Source organism: Thunnus maccoyii, chromosome 3 (genome assembly GCF_910596095.1).
Source record: "Thunnus maccoyii chromosome 3, fThuMac1.1, whole genome shotgun sequence".
Classification (NCBI taxonomy): domain Eukaryota; kingdom Metazoa; phylum Chordata; class Actinopteri; order Scombriformes; family Scombridae; genus Thunnus; species Thunnus maccoyii.
This window is the reverse complement of record NC_056535.1, coordinates 36,688,741-36,710,568: the sequence shown is the minus strand read 5'-3', so window position 1 is coordinate 36,710,568 and position 21,828 is coordinate 36,688,741. Positions and strand designations below refer to the sequence as shown.

The window sequence follows — 21,828 nt, the reverse complement described above, 5'->3', positions numbered from 1 at the left end:
AACGAGAAACTGTGCATAGATGGTTCAGCTTTTATTTGGAGGATGTGGTTTGACAAGGGGCAAGACTCAGGACAATCTCCTTCCATTCTAACTCCAGAGAGCCCCCTAGTGGTGACACAATGATGACACAGACTAAAAGAGCTTAAGTCTCAGAAAACACTGGATTAAAGGACTTTTCCTTGTTTACAATTTAACCTCATCAGTTTGTTTTGATGAGCTGGGACATTCCTATCTATTCCAAATTCTCCCTCTAACCACACACACACACTTATTCTTCCCCTTTTGTGTTTCACTCTGGTGTGACTCCAGATAAGAACATTTGCCAGATGCCAGTGGTAAATTAATGGCAGGCTTTGCTTGAGTTTCTGTGTTTCTTAAGCCAAAGTTTGAATAAACATTAAGGATATAACCATCTTGTAAACTATATATTATTGGTCACAAAGTAATGCTGGTCAGATTGGTCTAACTCTGAATTTTCTATGATAAATTATAGCTAAGATACTCATGTTTAAATGACCACACATTACACGTACCAACAGTGCCACCCAGTGGTCAGTTAATAGTAAAGCTTTGAACACTGAAGAGAGGCGTCTATAATATAGTACAATACTTTCTGCTCATGTTATTCACTAAATTGCTGTTGAACTCTATATGATTGTAGAAATTTGATGTGTGTATGAAGGATTACTTTGATAAGTGAAGAATTAACATTAGTAGTTATAAAATAAGATTTAGTTAACATTAAAAGTAGGTTTGTTAAATAACTACAGTATTTTTTCATTAGACTGAACTGATCGCTGTTTAACCTTTTTGTATGAGATCATTTTAATAGAAGTATAGTCAACAGATAGTCAAGACTGCATTTTAATTTTAATATGTAAGTTAATCCAGTTCGTCAAATCATATAGTGATTACGTTATAGATGTGTGTGTCTCTGAATATTTGAGTGATATATTAAACTATGCAATTCATGTTTAAATGTGAATGACCACAGTGAAAAGTAGAAACTTTGATTTAAACTTAATCTCACTGAAAAACACGCCCCTACTGAAGGCCAGGATAAAATAACGTGTCGGCCTCATAGACTGTAAAAAATATGGACGGTGTCACCGTGACGTCACCTGTTGGTGTGTGAACTTCTGTTTTGAAGCCTCGAGTGTAGCAATTTGACCATCGCCATCTTTGATTTGGCCGTCGCCATGTTTGATTTTTGGAGCCAGAAGTTACCATATTTGGACGAGGGGTTGTAGCTGACCATAGTGCTAGCTGCTAACTCTGTTAGCATGGTGCATTTACAACCTATCTATCTAACAGTGATAATGCTAATGCCAATTTTCGTTAGTGTAAAACTGTTAAAACAAAATGTACACACTGGAAAATCTGATCATCCGACTCATTGATGGGTCTTTTATTAAAACCAAATGCTGAACAAGACTTTTTTTAGGTGATCACAATGTTACAATTAACTTGCGTGAACTGAAAACACTATGAAATAGCAGCAGCTACACCTATACACGATGGTTACATTACATAATCAACATCGTCGCCATGGTAGCGACTTGTCAATCACAACGTAGCCACGCCCTAAAGCATACGTTGCTTTATCTTCTATTTTACTCTAAATGGGACCGTAATTTACAAAATGAACATCATGCTGTATTGAAGAAGACGTGAAACTAGCGATTGATATCATAAACTCATCAGGAAACAGTTCACTGAGGTAATAAATCAAGAGAGAAGTAGGGTCATTTTCTCATAGACTTCCATACAATCAGACTTCTTTTTGCAGCCAGTAGAGACGTAGAAAATCCCCGTCTCCCCTGCTCTTGGTGTTCTGGGTGACCCTTCTCTCTCTAGGGATTTATCCCAATCAGATGCAGAGTGGGTTCATGATGGGCTGTGTGAGTGGAGATCCCCGTCAGCTCCATCTGTGAATGTCTGGTTTAGTCAGTTCGGCAAGGTGGCAGCAATAGAAAGTCTATCCTTTAGGACTCATGAATAAGGTAGACTGCTATCTTTTAAAATGGGAGAAGTGTGGATCCCATATAAGGACCCTGATTGAGTTTGTGGCCTAGCCTAGCTTCCTGACCTGTAACCAACTTACACCTGTATTTACCTTGGATCACTTTACTTGGTGTATCTTGTGACCCTCGACCATTGATGACAGCCTGAGTCACATATACAGTATGTGTGTAAATATATAAATATTTGGGGTTTTTTGGTACCATCTAGGTTTTTTTCCTGCTCCCCCTTTTTTGTTTTTATTTAATTTTTTAAGCTTTGTCTAATTTACGCATCACTGTGGCAATTGTATTACACATTACTGTTATTTTTCTATGTTACTACAGGGGTGCTTGTCATTGTATTGTATTGTTATTTCTTGTTGTGTGTGTTTTTTTAGATATTGCCAATAAAACTTAAAATCATAAAAAAAGAAACAAAATTAGATAAAACCTGTCGGTCATGAATCTTTAGAGGTGTTGGTAGAGTGACAGCATTTACTGGAAGAGGCGTGACAAAGGTCCACCCCTCACCTGAGACAAACCAGCAAACAGTTTGTTATTCTTCGTCTCTAAAGAGACACACAGTCTGGAAAAGAGACAATCAGAATCAGATTCACCTTCAGAATGACTGACTTCTGTGAGTAAAATGATCTTATTTTATTAAAAGCCTTTTTTGGTTATGATTTGAACTGAAAACAAACTGAACTCACAGGTCAGAGACCAAGAGGAAATGTTGAGCAAATACTTCAAACTGAACTAATGTTGTTCAGCACTGATAAACAGTTAATTTGTGGTATTTGTGTTGAGAATAGAAGTTGCTGTTGGTTCTTTAAATATTTCTTTGATTTTGCTCCACCTGCAGCCACATTTTTCCTTTAAATTGTGTTGCTTTTAGCTTGTTTTGCCAAACAATAAATGGATTTAACTGAAAGATTTCCCTGGTAGTTTTTGGTTGTAACAAAAACAGATTAGATTTAGATCTTATTTCCACACATATACAGCAGCAAATAAATCCAGAACGTCTTCTCATGGGTTTAACCTCACTGTGGGTCTTATCGGTTTTGGACGCAACCTGAAGATGCCCCAGAAAGAAGCCACCCCTAGTGGTGTTGTTGGGGTTAAAAAACAGACACCACAGTCTTTTGTTCTCAAACCTACCAACCACTGACCTCAGCACCCATGTAAAATAATGTTGAAAAAGAAATCCACCTGATAACAACAACAAAAATAAGATAAAATTAAAGCTGCAAGCAGCGATGAACAGGCCATCGCACCTCCGTGCACGTCAGGCTGGGATGCAATCAAAGGGCTTCTGTCACGGGCATATAGATGTCTTCAGACCCGGGCTGTTTTCAGACAATGCAAGAAGGAGATAAACATCACTTCCTTTGTCCACTATTTTGCCTGCTGCTGGGGCTGCTTTGCTGAAATTTTGAAGGGGGTGCTACTCAGCCAGTTTGCATCACTGATGAAATATTGTCATGTAGACGTGTTCAGGCCGGGAGTCTTATCAAACATGTAAAGTTTGGTGCAGACTGGAGCATTTACAATAAAGTTATAGCAACTTCCTCTGTCATGGCGAAACACCAAATCTCAACAGTGTGAGGATGAGAATTTTCTGCAGGGTGAGACATGTCTGTCTTGCTCACACCTGTGTCATCAAAATCATGCAAGTTTTGGGCCCATTCACTTTCAATTAGTAAATTGAAAACTCTTGATGATTTTGTGTGTAAAACAAATTAATTTCCTAATTTTCATGAAGTCTATTTTTAGAAAAGTAAAGACCTTTAACCCACATGACCTGGTGAAAGTTTGATTGACATGTGTACTGTCAGGTGTGTAGAGACAATAAGTAACTGCGGCTGGATACAGAAAAATACTCATATATTTGAATGTAGAGTGTGAGTGAACCGCTAGGTGCTCGGGCTCTAATAAAGGAAAAACTGCAGTACAGAGCTACAAATTTTAGTTTTGACGGTATTTTTCTACAGCACTTTATCACTAAACTGTCACCCTAACTCCATTTTTTTCCCTTCCCCTCATAGGTCATCCCCACCACTGAATTATAAATAATTATTGTAAAATAAATGATAATAACACCAAACGTCATACAAAGTTTGTATATAATGTACTGTATGTATATAAGCCTTTCTGCTGTATCCTACAAAAATGAGCTGCATTCAACCCCCACACCAGTGGCGGCTGGTGACTCAAAAAATTGGGGAGGACAGGAGGAAAACCAACATACTGCATCAAACTATATCATTGTCCCCCACCTGATGAAATTGGAGGGGTGGGGGGGCAATTTTATATGCCAATAAAACAATTTGCTTAGAAATAAAAATCTGAGTAGTGTAAAGGCTGCTTCTTTATTTAGCATATACATATTGTTTCTAAACAAAGAAGAGCTCATTTTAGCCATGGACTGGTTCAGATGTGTGATTTTACCAACAAAGTGAAATTCAAATGTATAGTTTTTGCTCTGTTGTGACAACAGATTTATGTTCTCATCAAAAACAGACAAGATGTCACATGATTTACACGTGTATTCCTATGTATTTTCTTAGTATACAGAAATATATAAAGTACCACAAAGCTTATAATGTGATACAGGAACAGATTAGTGCTGAATACTAGAAACATTCACAGATCTAAAAGTGTAGGTTCACATCAGAAAATATTAATGCATGTATCAAATACATGACTTACACACTCTGATCTATGTGCACGACATACAAAATATAGTCTACAAAGTTGACATGTTAACACTAGGGGTGCAATGGATCACAAAACTCACGGTTCAGATCGCATCACGGATTTGAGTCACGGATCGGATCATTTTTACAATTAATCCGCAGTTCATATGCCTGCCGAACCATGGGGGGCGATCCGTACAGATCACGGATCAACTACGATCAGTTACGCCACTAGTTAACACTTGTTATTCTAGTCACTTGAAGCTTATTACTCAATATACGGCTCAGCTTAAAAACGAACTAAAGAAACTGTCAGAAGCAAGCAGCCAGACCTCCTGCACACTAATCATACAACATCAACAGGTGACTGAACAACCACTCAATTACAAACGGGATCAATTCCACATGAATGAGAGACAGAGGGAAGCTGTATCTGACTCACGTTATCTGATGTCTTCCTCTTTCTATCATGGAAATGAAGTATTCATGTCATAACATCCATTTGTGACTGTTGGTCATCTTGTTTGTTAGTTAACAAAACTTTATGGCTGCTGCTTAACCAGTCTGATGTCATTAGCAACAATGACAAACAAGCTAACTCTCCTGGTTGTTTCTCCAGTTGCTTCTCTCTCCAGCCGCTCCCTGGCGGTGTCCTGCTGCTGCTGCGCTGCACAGTCCAGATAATTAGCTTAACAACAGTCCTTAACAGTCCTTCCATGGATGTATAAAGAGTCCTTCAGGCTGCTACAACAAGCCAGCTGTTGCATTGGTTAACACAAGGAGCTATCTACTGCTGCTACTCTGCCTTACAGTGGAGAGAATTGAAGATGAATTCTGGAATCTGTCATTGGACCAACTCGATGTCAATATTGCATTCTGGTTGTTGATTGGTTAGGGAGGTCGTCCTCCCTTTGAGCATCATTTTACGTGTCTCTTCCAAAGAAGAGAGAAAAAATATGTTGTAAATAATACTGAGATTTGGTAATGGTTTATTTCAACCAAATATTCTTTTTTATATTTTGATCTCCGTCTTGCCTCTCAAAAAATAGAGGAGGATCAACCTCCTCTGCCTCTATCAACAAACGATGGCGTAACGACACAACAACACACCACGACTGACTAACTGGGAGTGAGAGATGGTTTGCTAAACACAATGTTAGAGATCTTTTATGTAATTATGAGAAGTGTAAGTGAGGAAAAAGACCTGCAACAGTCTTGCAGCGCGAGCACCAGGATGTTGACTTCAGCTTATCTGACGGCCACAGGTGTCACTAATGAGAAGGAATTTCTGATTCCTACATACAGAACCTTTAAAGTGAATAATAGAACAACATAAGAAATCTCCACACACTGACTGGCATAGCTTAACAAAATATACATGAAAATAACTTAAGTACACAAGTAACACTTCTCCCACTCAGTCCAGTCTTCACAAAACAGGGAGAAAAGTCTGAGAGCATCTGGTGGACAACGGCAACAAAGGAATAAAAAACCAGACTGACAGAACCATGACAGCCATACTTTAACTACATCAAGCTGATAATACTTATGTACTTTTACTATAGTAGGAGTTTTCATGCAGGACTTTTACTTGTAATGGAGTATTTTTAAATAGCTGTATTGGTACTTTTACTGCAGTAAAGAATCTGAATACTTCTTTCACCACTTGAGATTAAATGGAAAAAATTTTATTTGAACCGGGTGACTTTTCCTGGCCCATGGCAGGTATTTTATTTCTTTGTGTCCTGTTCCCCCAACAGCTCTCAGACCTTGTGTGTGTTAATTTTGAACCCTTCTTAGCCAAATTCAAGGCTTACATAGAGCGACGGTCCCTCCTTTTCCTCTCCCTGTGAGGCAAGGCAAATGTGCTTGAAATGAACTGTACACCAAAATTCAACTATCTTTTACAGGCATCAGCTGTTGAACTTCCCCTCAAGTATTTTAAACAATTTGACAGACTGTGCAACACGTTTCCCTGAAACGGCAAATTACAGAGACCAGTGGATGAAGGAGGGATTGATATCCTAAACCTTGTACTATCATTACGCCTTTGGCCTCCAGCACATGGCCCACTGGTCCCTTCATCTTAAACATGCACCTCCCTGGTATGCCACTGAGAGTTCTTTGTGCAGACCTAAACACCCTCTTCACTTTATTACAGCTAAGCTGACAGCAGATGAACAAACTCATCCAATACTATCTCATATGCAGTGGTTATAGAGGAAGATTACAGCTATTTGTGAAGTGGATTTGCATCGCTACCTTGCAGCCTCTATTGGTTAAACCAGAAACTGTGCATAGATGGTTCAGCTTTCATTTGGAGGATGTAGTCTGACAAAGGACAGTCTCCTCCCATTCTAACTCCAGAGAGCCCCCCAGTGGTGACACAATGATGACACAGACTAAAAGAGCTTAAATCTCAGAAAACACTGGATTAAAGGACTTTTCCTTGTTTACAATTTAACATCATCAGTTTGTTTTGATGAGCTGGGACATTCCTATCTATTATCTACACACACACACACACACACACACACACACACACACACACACACACACACACACACACACACACACACACTTATTCTTCCCCTTTTGTGTTTCACTCTGGTGTGACTCCAGATAAGAACATTTGCCAGATGCCAGTGGTAAATTAATGGCAGGCTTTGCTTGAGTTTCTGTGTTTCTTAAGCCAAAGTTTGAATAAACATTAAGGATATAACCATCTTGTAAACTATATATTATTGGTCACAAAGTAATGCTGGTCAGATTGGTCTAACTCTGAATTTTCTGTGATAAATTATAGCTAAGATACTCATGTTTAAATGACCACACATTACACGTACCAACAGTGCCACCCAGTGGTCAGTTAATAGTAAAGCTTTGAACACTAAAGAGAGGTGTCTATAATATAGTACAATACCTTCTGCTCATGTTATTCACTAAATTGCTGTTGAACTCTATATGATTGTAGAAATTTGATGTGTGTATGAAGGATTACTTTGATAAGTGAAGAATTAACATAGTAGTTATAAAATAAGATTTAGTTAACATTAAAAGTAGGTTTGTTAAATAACTGTAGTATTTATTCGTTAGACTGAACTGATCGCTGTTTTACCTTTTTGTATGAGATCATGTTAATAGAAATATAGTCAACAGATAGTCAAGACTGCATTTTAATTTTATTATGTAACTTAATCCAGTTCGTCAAATCAGGGTATTGGGATTATGTTATAGATGTGTGTGTCTCTGAATATTTGAGTGATGTATTAAACTATGCAATTCATGTTTAAATGTGAATGACCACAGTGAAAAGTAGAAACTTTGATTTAAACATAATCTCACTGAAAAACACGCCCCTACTGAAGGCCAGGATAAAATAACGTGTCGGCCTCATAGACTGTAAAAAATATGGACGTAGTCACCGTGACATCAACCGTTGGTTCGTGAACTTCTGTTTTGAAGCCTCGAGTGTAGCAATTTGACCATCGCCATCTTTGATTTGGCCGTCGCCATGTTTGATTTTTGGAGCCAGAAGTGACCATATTTGGACGAGAGGGTGTAGCTGACCATAGCGCTAGCTGCTAACTCTGTTAGCATGGTGCATTTACAACCTATCTATCTAACAGTGATAATGCTAATGCCAATTTTCGCTAGTGTAAAACTGTTAAAACAAAATGTACACACTGGAAAATCTGATCATCCAACTCATTGATGGGTCTTTTATTAAAACCAAATGCTGAACAAGACTTTTTTTAGGTGATCACAATGTTACAATTAACTTGCGTGAACTGAACAAAAACTGTGAAATAGCAGCAGCTACGCCTATACGCAATGGTTATGTTACATAATCAACATTGTCGCTATGGTAGCAACTTGTCAATCACAACGTAGCCACGCCCTAAAGCATACGCTGCTTTATCTTCTATTTTACTCTAAATGGGACCATAATTTACAAAATGAACATCATGCTGTATTGAAGAAGACTTGAAACTAGTGATTCAGACCATAAACTCATCAGGAAACAGTTCACTGAGGTAATAAATCAAGAGAGAAGTAGGATCATTTTCTCATAGACTACCATACAATCAGACTTCTTTTTGCAGCCAGTAGAGACGTAGAAAATCCCCGTCTCCCCTGCTCTTGGTGTTCTGGGTGACCCTTCTCTTTCGAGGGATTTATCAGAATCAGATGCAGAGTGGGTTCATGATGGGCTGTGTGAGTGGAGATCCCCGTCAGCTCCATCTGTGAATGTCTGGTTTAGTCAGCTCAGCAAGGTGGCAGCAATAGAAAGTCTATCCTTTAGGACTCATGAATAAGGTAGACTGCTGTCTTTTAAAAAGGGAGAAGTGTGGATCCCATATAAGGACCTTGATTGAGTTTGTGGCCTAGCCTAGCTTCCTGACCTGTAACCAACTTACACCTGTATTTACTTTGGATCACCTTACTTGGTGTATCTTGTGACCCTCGACCATTGATGACAGCCTGAGTCACATATACAGTATGTGTGTAAATATATATATTTGGGTTTTTTTGGTACCATGTAGGTTTTTTTCCTGCTCCTCCTTTTTTGTTTTCATTTAATTTTTTTAAAACTTCGTCTAATTTACGCATCACCGTTGCAACTGTATTATACATTACTGTTTTTTGTCTATGTTACTATAGGGGTGGTTGTCATTGTATTGTATTGTTATTTCTTGTTGTGTGTGTGTTTTTTTAGATATTGCCAATAAAACTTAAAATCATAAAAAAAAAAATAAAAAAAAATTAGATAAAACCTGTTGGTCATGAATCTTTAGAGGTGTTGGTAGAGTGACAGCATTTACTGGAAGAGGCGTGACAAAGGTCCACCCCTCACCTGAGACAAACCAGCAAACAGTTTGTTATTATTCGTCTCTAAAGAGACACACAGTCTGGAAAAGAGACAATCAGAATCAGATTCACCTTCAGAATGACTGACTTCTGTGAGTAAAATAATCTTATTTTATTAAAAGCCTTTTTTGGTTATGATTTGAACTGAAAACAAACTGAACTTAATTTTATTTTAGTTGGAAAAACTGAATTATATTTGAAAGGGGAAACCTGTACTGGAGTTTTTGGTTGGAGTGTTTTGTTTTTTTGTGGAGTGTTCCTCAGAGACTGTGGGATTTTGGGGATTATAAAAACGTGCTTGAATATATGAATATTCTTGCCTTAATATTTTGTGTTTGTTGTCCATGTTTGGGTTTGTACAGTTAATTTTTATTCAGTCTGCATCCTTTGTGAAGACTGACTAAACTATTGACTGAGTACAAAAACCTGACTACTGACAACATGGCAGGAGAGAGATCTGGCACCCTGAAAACACAACAAGTCCAACCGTCACAAGCTGAGGCAGCAAAAGCAGCGATGATCCGATGGTGCAAGACTTGCTGGGTGTGTCAGTAAACACTCTGACAAATCTTAACAGGATCAACCAGAACAATATTCCCTCCTTTGTGTATCCAAAGCTCCTGTAAATTTTCACAGTAAATGCTTCGTCACAACAGAACTTCCCCTCTCAATGACAATTTATTTATGAGCTTCATAAAGCTCAAGATCTTCTGTACTGTACAGATAAAATCAGGTAAAACCTGTTAGTCTGTGATCGTGTTTTTTTTAACACTGGAATGAAACACACTCTGTGCCACATGTGAAGCAACAGCATTTATCAGAAGAGGTCTGACAAAGCTCCGCCCCTCAGCTGACTCACCTGAGACAAAGCAGGAAACAGTTTATTCTTCGTCGCTAAAGAGACACACGGACTGAAAAACAGACGATCAGATTCACCTTCAGACCAAACTAACAGCTTCCTCTGAATGAGAACAGCTACAGGAGAGAAAAGTGAAAACTAGAACTCTGCTGCTTCAACCTGCTGACTCTCCACACACTGAATGTGAGTTTGACTAAAAACTGGAGTCAAAGTGAAAGTAAATGTCAGTGAGGTTAGTAGAGGAGGGAGGGAGCCATGACTTACTGTACTTTCTGTCTGCTGTGTTTTCAGCTTCACTCTGAGACAAAATGGCTTCCAGATCAGAGGAGGATCTCTGCTGTCCGGTCTGTCAGGACGTGTTTAGAGATCCTGTTCTTCTGTCATGTAGCCACAGCTTCTGTAAAGACTGTCTGAAGAGCTGGTGGAGACAGAAACTAACACGTGAGTGTCCAGTTTGTAAGAGAAGATCTTCAAGGGAACAACCACCTTGTAACCTGGTGTTAAAGAACCTGTGTGAGTCCTTCTTACAGGACAGAGATCAGAGAGCTTCAGAGGCTCTCTGCAGTCTGCACTCTGAGAAACTCAAACTCTTCTGTCTGGACCATCAGCAGCCAGTGTGTCTCGTCTGCAGAGATTCAGAACAACACACCAACCACAGATTAAGACCCGTCGATGAAGCTGCACGACAACACAAGAAGAAACTTGAGGAAACTCTGAAGCCTTTAAAGAAGAAGTTAAAGGTTTGTGAAGAAGTTAAAGTGAAGTTTGATGAAACAGCAGAACACATTAAGGTCCAGGCCCGACACACAGAGAGGCAGATTAAGGAGCAGTTTAAGAAGCTTCACCAGTTTCTAGAAGAGGAAGAGGAGGCCAGGATGGCTGCTCTGAGGGAGGAAGAGGAGCAGAAGAGTCAGATGATGAAGGAGAAGATGGAGGCTCTGAGCAGAGAGATAGCAGCTCTTTCACACACAGTCAGAACCACAGAGGAGGAGCTGAGAGCTGAAGACGTCTCATTCCTGCACAACTACAAGGCTGCAATGGAAAGAGTCCAGCGCTGCCCCCTGCTGGATGATCCACAGCTGCTCTCAGGAGCTCTGATAGACCAGGCCAAACACCTGGGCAACCTGACCTTCAACATCTGGAACAACATGAAGAACATGGTCTCCTACACTCCTGTCATTCTGGATCCAAACACTGCTGGTCCAGAACTCATCCTGTCTGATGATCTGACCAGTGTGAGACGAGGAGAGAGACAGCAGCTTCCTGATAATCCAGAGAGGTTTGACTTCTTCTACTCTGTTCTGGGCTCTGAAGGCTTTAACTCAGGGACTCACAGCTGGGATGTCGAGGTTGGAGACAATACAGGCTGGTCACTGGGTGTGTCATCAGAGTCTGTCCAGAGGAAGGGAAGCATACAGTCTGGATTATGGAGAATATTGTTCTATAAAGGTAAATACTCAGCATGGTCACCACCAGCTCCTCCCACTGATCTCCCAGTGAAGAAGAAGTTCCAGAGGATCAGAGTGAATCTGGACTGGAACAGAGGAAATCTGTCGTTCTCTGATCCTGATACTAACACACACATACACACCTTCACACACACTTTCACTGACACACTGTTTCCATACATTTGCACTGGGGATAAACTCCCACTGAAGATTTCCCCACTGAAGGTCTCTGTGACAGTGGAACAGAGCAGTTAGAGATGATGATGATGATGATGATGATGGTTCTTATAATTACTGTCATTTATTTCTTAAAGGGAAAAGTCGCTGAATTTAACCTCTGAAGCTTCTGTCCTGCTGCTGTCTCATTATTCCAAAATATGTTCATGTTGTTTTACTTGTTTTAGTCAAATATAAAATGATTTGACTTATTTTCTGATCTTTATATTTGGTTTCTTCAGCTTTTAGTTTTCTTATTGATACTGTATCATTTTAAATTGTTGTTAATGTTTCCTGATGTCGACACTGTAGGTTTGAAAACAGTTTAAAGGTTCACACAGTGAAAAACATCATCTTCATATAATTGTAACTAAATATATTCAGTTCCAGCTCTGGCTTATCCATCTCTGTTCCAGGTCAGAAATACAGCAGGTCTCATCTATACAACTTAATACAAAAGAACTTCACAATTACATATTTTTAGATGTTTATATGCGCAGGAAGCTTTTCAAAAGCATTTTTTTTTATCAGATTTATGAACTTGAAGTTGAATATATACTGTATATGTAAAATACTGATATTAAGCCAAGTTGTGAGGTATTTAATTGTAATTGTTTGGCATTTGTTCAGATTGTTTGGTATTTGTTTGTGGATTGGACAATATATTCGTGAACACCATCATACACATTTATAAATCACATTTTTATTTGTAGATCATGTGATGCACATTTATCACCATTATTGGGACCAATTTCTCTCCATATCCCTTCAGTGGTTCAGTCCATTTCCAGCCTCACTGGAAATTTGTTTGTCATTTGTATTGTTGTGACACTGAGCACTGCATCACTGCAGCCTTCCCATTCCCCGTCCTGTTTCCTCACATGATCATTTTGTGTTTGAGTTTCAACCATAGAATATAAAAATTATGGACGTAGCCACGGTGACGTGGCTCACTGGTTTCTGAAGAGTGGTTTTGAAGCTCAAAGTGGGCGGCTCCAGCTGTCGCCATCTTGGCAGCGCCTGACTCTGCCCAACTCCCAGCTAATCCAAAACGGGCAAAGAGGCGGAGCTGAAGCCTGGTTGCTGAAACAAGCCACCTAGCTGCTAGTGACCTGTCACTCAAAGCAGCCACATCATTAATTATGCATAACTATAATTATGCAAAATAAAATTTAAACGGGTGGGTTATAAAAAAATTCAACCCCTGTACATTTGTCATGAAAGGGGAAATTAGCTATAGCCGTTCTTTGTACCAGACTGTAAACATGTTTATTTCTGCTGTAAATTTGGGCTTTTTAACATGGGGGTCTATGGAGAATGACTTGCTTTTGGAGCCTCAAGTGGCCGTTTAAGGAACTGCAGTTTTTGGCTTCATTTTACAGCCTTGGAGGTTGCCGCTTGGTCGGCCTCCACCCGGGGCTTTTCTTTTTGTATCTCCTCGGAGATTCATGTCACGTCCCTAAGAGCTTCCGCCATCTTAACTTTCTCCATACTTTTTTTTCTTTCGTATCATGTGATCTCCTAAGTTAACTTTCTTTTCTTTTATGCTACGTGCTGTATTGTTACTTCAGTGAAACAAACTTTATGTTAAAATTCTTTCGTGTTTAATATCTTGAAGTACAGTTTCGTCTGGCTGGCGAGATTATTTTTTGAGTTATTTAGTGAGAAAGTCAGTATAGTCAGTCAGGAGACTTCTAAGTAAAATGACCCGCTCATCCAAGGATCAAGACATCTTCAGTGCTGTGTTACTAGAAACAACTGTATCAGATCAGTTTTGTCTCCATCTAACGGTTAAACCCTGTGATGATTCGATGAATCACCTGAAGAAACCGTTAAAATGACACTTTGTCTTAAAGCTGCTGCAACGCTCACGAGCAGAAAACCTTTGCTGGGAAACTATGCTGCTGAACAGCTGATTTCTTGCAGACAGCTCGCTGAGTCACCAGTTCACATGAGGACAAAGCTTTAAAAAGTAGGATAAACAAAACCTCTGCTGCTCTCCATCTGCTTCTATGATTAAGAGTTGCTGTCATTTGAACTGAACTCTCCAGTTTAATTCTTAGAGAAGTTGGTTTGTCAAATAACTTCAGCCTCAGCTAATGTCCTTATAACTGTATTATCATTCTGACATTTTCACCATCAGTCAATCATAACTTATAACATGCCATTGAGGACATATGACACTCATTCTGGTTGATTATTCATTCATGACTTCTGTTCTCATTGATACCTCATTTATTCACCTGTGAACCAGTTAATTAAATAAATATGCATTTATGAGCATGTCGTCATCTGTGGCTTCAATTTAAAGCAGAGAATGAAGATCTGTATCGTAACACTGTGAGATTGATAAAAAGTGTTTCTGTGTCTCCTCCCGGCACGGTTGAAAACTACAGGAAGGGTTGTTCCCTTATAACGAAGTTCATGTCAATAAATGTGGATGTTCCTACACTAGAGTTCTTTGGTAAAGAGCATGAAGCTTCTCGCTATTACTCAATGCTTTTGAACTGCTCATATAAATCAGCCTTTGCCATGAGGTGGTGCAGGAGGCTTCACAGATGAGGCATGGAGCCTTTTTCTAAGGAATTTTAGGAAAATGTCCAGAGAACTTAAAACTAGACTTTCAATTTAAGATCTTGAACAGAGTTTACTGGACTCCATCCAAACTTCATATCGTCATCTGATGCTCATGCTATGTTACTGTCCTAACATACATGACTTTTGGAGGGGACTTTATGATGATATAATTCTCAGACATAAAATCCCCGTCTCCCCTGCTCTTGGTGTTCTGGGTGACCCTTCTCTTTCGAGGGATTTATCACAATCAGATGCAGAGTGGGTTCCTGATGGGCTGTGTGAGTGGAGATCCCCATCAGCTCCATCTGTGAATGTCTGGTTTAATCAGCTCAGCAAGGTGGCAGCAATAGAAAGTCTATCCTTTAGGACTCATGAATAAGGTAGACTGCTATCTTTTAAAATGGGAGAAGTATGGATCCCATATAAGGACCCTGATTGAGTTTGTGGCCTAGCCTAGCTTCCTGACCTGTAACCAACTTACACCTGTATTTACTTTGGATCACTTTACTTGGTGTATCTTGCGACCCTCCACCATTGATGACAGCCTGAGTCACATATACAGTATGTGTGTAAATATATAAATATTTGGGTTTTTTTGGTACCATGTAGGTTTTTTTCCTGCTCCCCCCTTTTTGTTTTTATTTAATTTTCTTCTAATTAAACTTTGTCTAATTTACGCATCACTGTTGCAATTGTATTACACATTACTGTTATTTTTCTATGTTACTACAGGGGTGCTTGTCATTGTATTGTATTGTTATTTCTTGTGGTGTCTGTTTTTTTTAGATATTGCCAATAAAATTTAACATCATAAAAAAAAGAAACACAAAAATTAGATAAAACCTGTCGGTCATGAATCTTTAGAGGTGTTGGTAGAGTGACAGCATTTATTGGAAGAGGCGTGACAAAGGTCCGCCCCTCACCTGAGACAAACCAGGAAACAGTTTGTTATTCTTCGTCTCTAAAGAGACACATAGTCTGGAAAAGAGACAATCAGAATCAGATTCACCTTCAGAATGACTGACTTCTGTGAGTAAAATGATCTTATTTTATTAAAAGCCTTTTTTGGTTATGATTTGAACTGAAAACAAACTGAACTTAACGTTATTTTAGTTGGAAAAACTGAATTATATTTGAAAGTTGAAACCTGTACTGGAGTTTTTAGTTGGAGTATTTTGTTTTTTTGTGGAGTGTTCTTCAGAGACTGTGGGATTTTGGGGATTATAAAAACGTGCTTGAATATATGAATATTCTTGCCTTAATATTTTGTGTTTGTTGTCCATGTTTGGGTTTGTACAGTTTATTTTTATTCAGTGTGAAGGGAATATGTTAAGTATTGTTGCTTCAGCCTGCATCCTTTGTGAAGACTGACTAAACTATTGACTGAGTACAAAAAACTGACTACTGACAACATGGCAGGAGAGAGATCTGGCACCCTGAAAACACAACAAGTCCAACCGTCACAAGCTGAGGCAGCAAAAGCAGCGATGATCCGATGGTGCAAGACTTGCTGGGTGTGTCAGTAAACACTCTCGGTGCCACCAGAGAGCACCAGAACAAGTTCATCAGCGTGCCGTCATTTCTTACATGTGTTGGTACTGTCCTTTTTGGTTTGGGGGAAATTTGCCAAATCTTAACTAGATCAACCAGAACAATATTCCCTCCTTTGTGTATCCAAAGCTCCTGTAAAGCTTTCACAATAAATGCTTCATCACAACAGAACTTCCCCTCTCAATGACAGTTTATTTATAAGCTTCATAAAGGTCAAGATGTTCTGTACTGTACAGATAAAATCAGGTAAAACCTGTTAGTCATTAATCTTTAGAGGAGTTGGTAGGTGTATCTTTGAACTTTGGAATGAAACACACCCTGTTTTACATGTGAAGCAACAGCATTTATTAGAAGAGATCTGACAAAGCTCCGCCCCTCAGCTGACTCATCTGAGACAAAGCAGGAAACTGTTTATTCTTCGTCTCTAAAGAGACACACAGACTGAAAAACAGACGATCAGATTCACCTTCAGACCAAACTAACAGCTTCCTCTGAGTGAGAACAGCTACAGGAGAGAAAAGTGAAAACTAGAACTCTGCTGCTTCAACCTGCTGACTCTCCACACACTGAATGTGAGTTTGACTAAAAACTGGAGTCAAAGTGAAAGTAAATGTCAGTGAGGTTAGTAGAGGAGGGAGGGGAGCCATGACTGACTGTACTTTCTGTCTGCTGTGTTTTCAGCTTCACTCGGAGACAAAATGTCTTCCAGATCAGAGGAGGATCTCTGCTGTCCGGTCTGTCAGGACGTCTTTAGAGATCCTGTTGTTCTGTCATGTAGCCACAGCTTCTGTAAAGACTGTCTGAAGAGCTGGTGGAGAGAGAAACTAACACGTGAGTGTCCAGTTTGTAAGAGAAGATCTTCAAGGGAACAACCACCTTGTAACCTGGTGTTAAAGAACCTGTGTGAGTCCTTCTTACAGGACAGAGATCAGAGAGCTTCAGAGGCTCTCTGCAGTCTGCACTCTGAGAAACTCAAACTCTTCTGTCTGGACCATCAGCAGCCAGTGTGTCTCGTCTGCAGAGATTCAGAAAAACACACCAACCACAGATTCAGACCCGTCGATGAAGCTGCACGACAACACAAGAAGAAACTTGAGGAAACTCTGGAGCCTTTAAAGAAGAAGTTAAAGGTTTGTGAAGAAGTCAAAGTGAAGTTTGTTCAAACAGCAGAACACATTGAGGTCCAGGCCCGACACACAGAGAGGCAGATTAAGGAGCAGTTTAAGAAGCTTCACCAGTTTCTAGAAGAGGAAGAGGAGGCCAGGATGGCTGCTCTGAGGGAGGAAGAGGAGCAGAAGAGTCAGATGATGAAGGAGAAGATGGAGGCTCTGAGCAGAGAGATAGCAGCTCTTTCACACACAGTCAGAGCCACAGAGGAGGAGCTGAGAGCTGAAGACGTCTCATTCCTGCACAACTACAAGGCTGCAGTGGAAAGAGTCCAGCGCTGCCCCCTGCTGGATGATCCACAGCTGCTCTCAGGAGCTCTGATAGACCAGGCCAAACACCTGGGCAACCTGACCTTCAACATCTGGAACAACATGAAGGAGATGGTCTCCTACACTCCTGTCATTCTGGATCCAAACACTGCTCATCCAGAACTCATCCTGTCTGATGATCTGACCAGTGTGAGACTAGGAGGGAACCAGCAGCTTCCTGATAATCCAGAGAGGTTTGACTCATACTTCTGCTCTGTTCTGGGCTCTGAGGGCTTTAACTCAGGGACTCACAGCTGGGATGTCGAGGTTGGAGACAATACAGACTGGTCACTGGGTGTGTTACCAGAATCTGTCCAGAGGAAGGGAAGCATACAGTCTGGATTATGGGAAATATGGTTCTATAAAGGTAAATACTCAGCACGTTCACCATCAGCTCAGCCCTTTGATCTCCCAGTGAAGAAGAAGCTCCAGAGGATCAGAGTGAATCTGGACTGGAACAGAGGAAATCTGTCGTTCTCTGATCCTGATACTAACACACACATACACACCTTCACACACACTTTCACTGACACACTGTTTCCACTCATTTGCACTTGGAATAAACTCCCACTGAAGATTTCCCCACTGAAGGTCTCTGTGACAGTGGAACAGAGCAGTTAGAGACGATGATGATGATGATGATGATGATGATGGTTCTTATAATTAATGTCATTTATTTCTTAAAGGGAAAAGTGGCTGAATTTAACCTCTGAAGCTTCTGTCCTGCTGCTGTCTCATTATTCCAAAATATGTTCATGTTGTTTTAGTTGTTTTAGTCAAATATAAAATGATTTTCTGATCTTTATATTTGGTTTCTTCAGCTTTTAGTTTTCTTATTGATATTGTATCATTTTAAATTGTTCTTAATGTTTCCTGATGTCGACACTGTAGGTTTGAAAACAGTTTACAAGTTCACACAGTGAAAAACATCATCTTCATATAATTCTGACTAAATATATTCAGTTCCAGCTCTGGCTTATCCATCTCTGTTCCAGGTCAGAAATACAGCAGGTCTCATCTGTACGACTTAATGCAAAAGAACTTCACAATTACATATTTTTAGATGTTTATTTGCACAAGAATCTTTTCAAAAGAACATTTTTTATCAGATTTATGAACTTGAAGTTGAATATGTATATCAATGGCAGAATAAGCTGTTTGGCATTGGCAGAGAAGATTTGGCAAATTTTTCATACTCAGCTCTGCTGCTCATCCCACAAATGCACGTTCCTTACAAATGTGGCACCATTTAAAAGGGAAATAAACAGGCTTTCCAACGGTATAAGATTTATTGCCATGAAGCATCGTTACAACAAAGAAATAATCTACCAAACACTAATTTCCTTACTTTTTTGTGCTAAGTTTATATACTGTGTATGTAAAATATTGATATTAAGTCAAATTGTGATGTATTTATTTGTAATTGTTTGGCATGTGTTCAGATTGTTTGGTATTTGTTTGTGGATTGGACAATATATTCCTCGTCCTGTTTCCTCACATTATCATTTTGTGTTTGAGTTTTAACACTGATCAAAAACAGTTTCACTCCCACACAGAATTCATACATTCAAACTTGTTCCTGCTTGTTTATCAAGTTGTTTATGCAGCTGAACTGAGTATTCAGAGTAATATAAGGTGTTATTAGTGTGGTTGGGAAGCCTGCCAGTTGTCCCACAGGTCAGAGACCAAGAGGCAATGTTGAGCAAATACTTCAAACTGAACTAACTAATGTTGTTCAGTACTGATAAACAGTTAATTTGTGGTATTTGTGTTGAGAATAGAAGTTGCTGTTAATTCTTTAAATATTTCTTTGATTTTGCTCCACCTGCAGCCACATTTTTCCTTTAAATTGTGTTACTTCTAGCTTGTTTTGCCAAACAATAAATGGATTTAACTGAAAGATTTCCCTGGTAGTTTTTGGTTGTAACAAAAACAGATTAGATTTAGATCTTATTTCCACACATATACAGCAGCATAAAATCCAGAACGTCTTCTCACTGGTTTAACATCACTGTGGGTCTGATCTGTTTTGGACGCAACCTGAAGATGCCCCAGAAAGAAGCCACCCCTAGTGGTGCTGTTGGGGTTAAAAAACACAGACCACAGTCTTTTCCTCTCAAACCTACCAACCACTGACCTCAGCACCCATGTAAAATGAGGTGGAAAATGAAATCCACCCGATAACAACAACAAAAATAAGATAAAATAAACTAAAAATAGAATACATAGAATGCATACTTCAGTGGTAGTTATTTGAGACCTAATAAGCGAAAACTCAAAGTATTTCACCATGTGTTCACAATCTATAAATCAGCACATAGTTCTCTGAAGCCATAAGCGTGACAAAACTTCCCTTTTCCCACAGACTCACCACTGGTCTTGGTTAACTAAAAAAACTCTCTTTCAACTTATCCCAGAACGTCTTCTCACTGGTTTAACATCACCGTGGGTCTGATCTGTGTCGGACGCAACCTAAAGTTCCCCCGGAAAAGAAAAAAACACCCTTAGTGGTGCTGTTGGGGTTAAAAAACACAGACCACAGTCTTTTCCTCTCACACCTACCAACCACTGACCTCAGTGGTCACTGACTTTCATATTAAGAGTAAAATAAAATAAAAACAAAGTTAAAACATAAAATATATAAAATCAAGTAAAATACAACATTTTGAAAGACATGCAGAAGTGCTGACAGAGAGAAAAGTTAGTTAAAGGCTCAAGTGAAGAGATGAGTTTTTAGCTTTCTTTTAAAAATATTTAGCAAGCTGGCTTCCCTGATATCCATTGATATCCACAGTCCTGTTTCCTCACATTATCATTTTGTGTTTGAGTTTTAACACTGATCAAAAACGGTTTCACTCCCACACAGAATTCATACATTCAAACTTGTTCCTGCTTGTTTATCAAGTTGTTTATGCAGCTGAACTGAGTATTTAGAGTAATATAAGGTGTTATTAGTGTGGTTGGGAAGCCTGCCAGTTGTCCCACAGGTCAGAGAACAGTTGTATGTTCGGCCACTAATGGAGGCAATGAACCACAAACTACAGGACGGTTTTATGGTGTGTTGAGCAAATACTTCAAACTGTACTAATGTTGTTCAGTACTGATAAACAGTTAATTTGTGGTATTTGTGTTGAGAGTAGAAGTTGCTGTAAATTCTTTAAATATTTCTTTGATTTGGCTCCACCTGCAGCCACATTTTTCCTTTAAATTGTATTGCTTTTAGCTCTTTTTGCTAAACAATAAATAGATTTAACTGAAAGATTTCCCTGGTAGTTTTTGGTTGTAACAAAAACAGATTAGATTTAGATTTTGTTATTTCCACACATATACAGCAGCATAAAATCCAGATAATAGAAATAAAACAGATGTGACAGAAGAGGGTAAGAGGTTTATACATATGACCTCCCTTGAACTTAAGAAAATAAACCCCCAAAAACTAATAAATACAACATGATTTAACAAAATATTAAGTAAAGAAATGACATTAAGAAACACTAAATGAACAGAGGAGCTCACTGATCAGTTCTGAAGATATTTAGTGTGAGAAAATATTAAAATCAGTCTCAAACAACCCAACCTGTGACCTCCATATACACGTGACAACATTATATTTTACTGTTGAGGCTTTGTGTATCTTTTGAATGTCATATGCACATTGTTTTATACAAGAAACAAAACATCTGAGATTTTTTAGCTAAATCTTGTTGTGTGTAACACAAAATAACAGATTGCCAAAGTTAACCTGATGTTTTGGTGTATTTTATGTATTTTAAAAGCCCATCTAGGGATAATTAAAATAATAATAATTTTATTTATATAGCACCATTCATATGGGAAATGCAGCTCAAAGTGGTTCAAATGAAATAAGACATTAAATAAACATAAAAACATGAATGTAACATGAGATGAGAAATAAAACCCACTTGATAAAAATAATAAAATAAGATAAAATAAAGTGAAAATAGGATATATAGAATGTGTACTTCAGTGGTGGTAATTTGAGACTTATGTACATTAGTATTTCACCATATGTTCACAATCTATAAATCAGCACCCAGGTCTCTGAAGCCATAAGCATAACAGAACCTCCCTTTTCCCAACGGACACAGACTCACCAACGGCCTTGATTAA

The 21,828-nt window shown here is 38.9% G+C and overlaps 2 protein-coding genes across 3 annotated transcripts in view; both read left to right on the top strand.

Moving 5' to 3' along the window:
- LOC121894637 (nuclear factor 7, ovary-like) overlaps positions 1-18,470 on the top strand; it is a 43,121-nt gene extending 24,651 nt beyond the window's left edge. The window contains exons 1-2 of one of the 2 annotated variants that reach the window (XM_042407357.1): positions 16,638-16,794; positions 16,904-18,470. In XM_042407357.1, the coding sequence (XP_042263291.1) occupies positions 16,921-18,318 (1,398 nt within the window). In that variant the 5' untranslated portion in view covers positions 16,638-16,794; positions 16,904-16,920 and the 3' untranslated portion in view covers positions 18,319-18,470. Of the gene's footprint in view, positions 1-16,637; positions 16,795-16,903 lie in introns of those variants that run through there. The other variant, XM_042407358.1, reaches the window with a different exon arrangement.
- On the top strand, positions 10,739-12,258 carry LOC121894638 (nuclear factor 7, ovary-like). The gene has a single exon (XM_042407359.1). It carries the CDS (start codon positions 10,739-10,741, stop codon positions 12,131-12,133), a length of 1,395 nt encoding a protein of 464 aa, XP_042263293.1. The 3' UTR covers positions 12,134-12,258.
- Positions 18,471-21,828: the final 3,358 nt, after the last annotated feature.

Bases quoted from the DNA above. Each gene is read 5' to 3' on its own strand.
- LOC121894638 (XM_042407359.1), top strand. From the start codon at position 10,739: ATGGCTTCCAGATCAGAGGAGGATCTCTGCTGTCCGGTCTGTCAGGAC.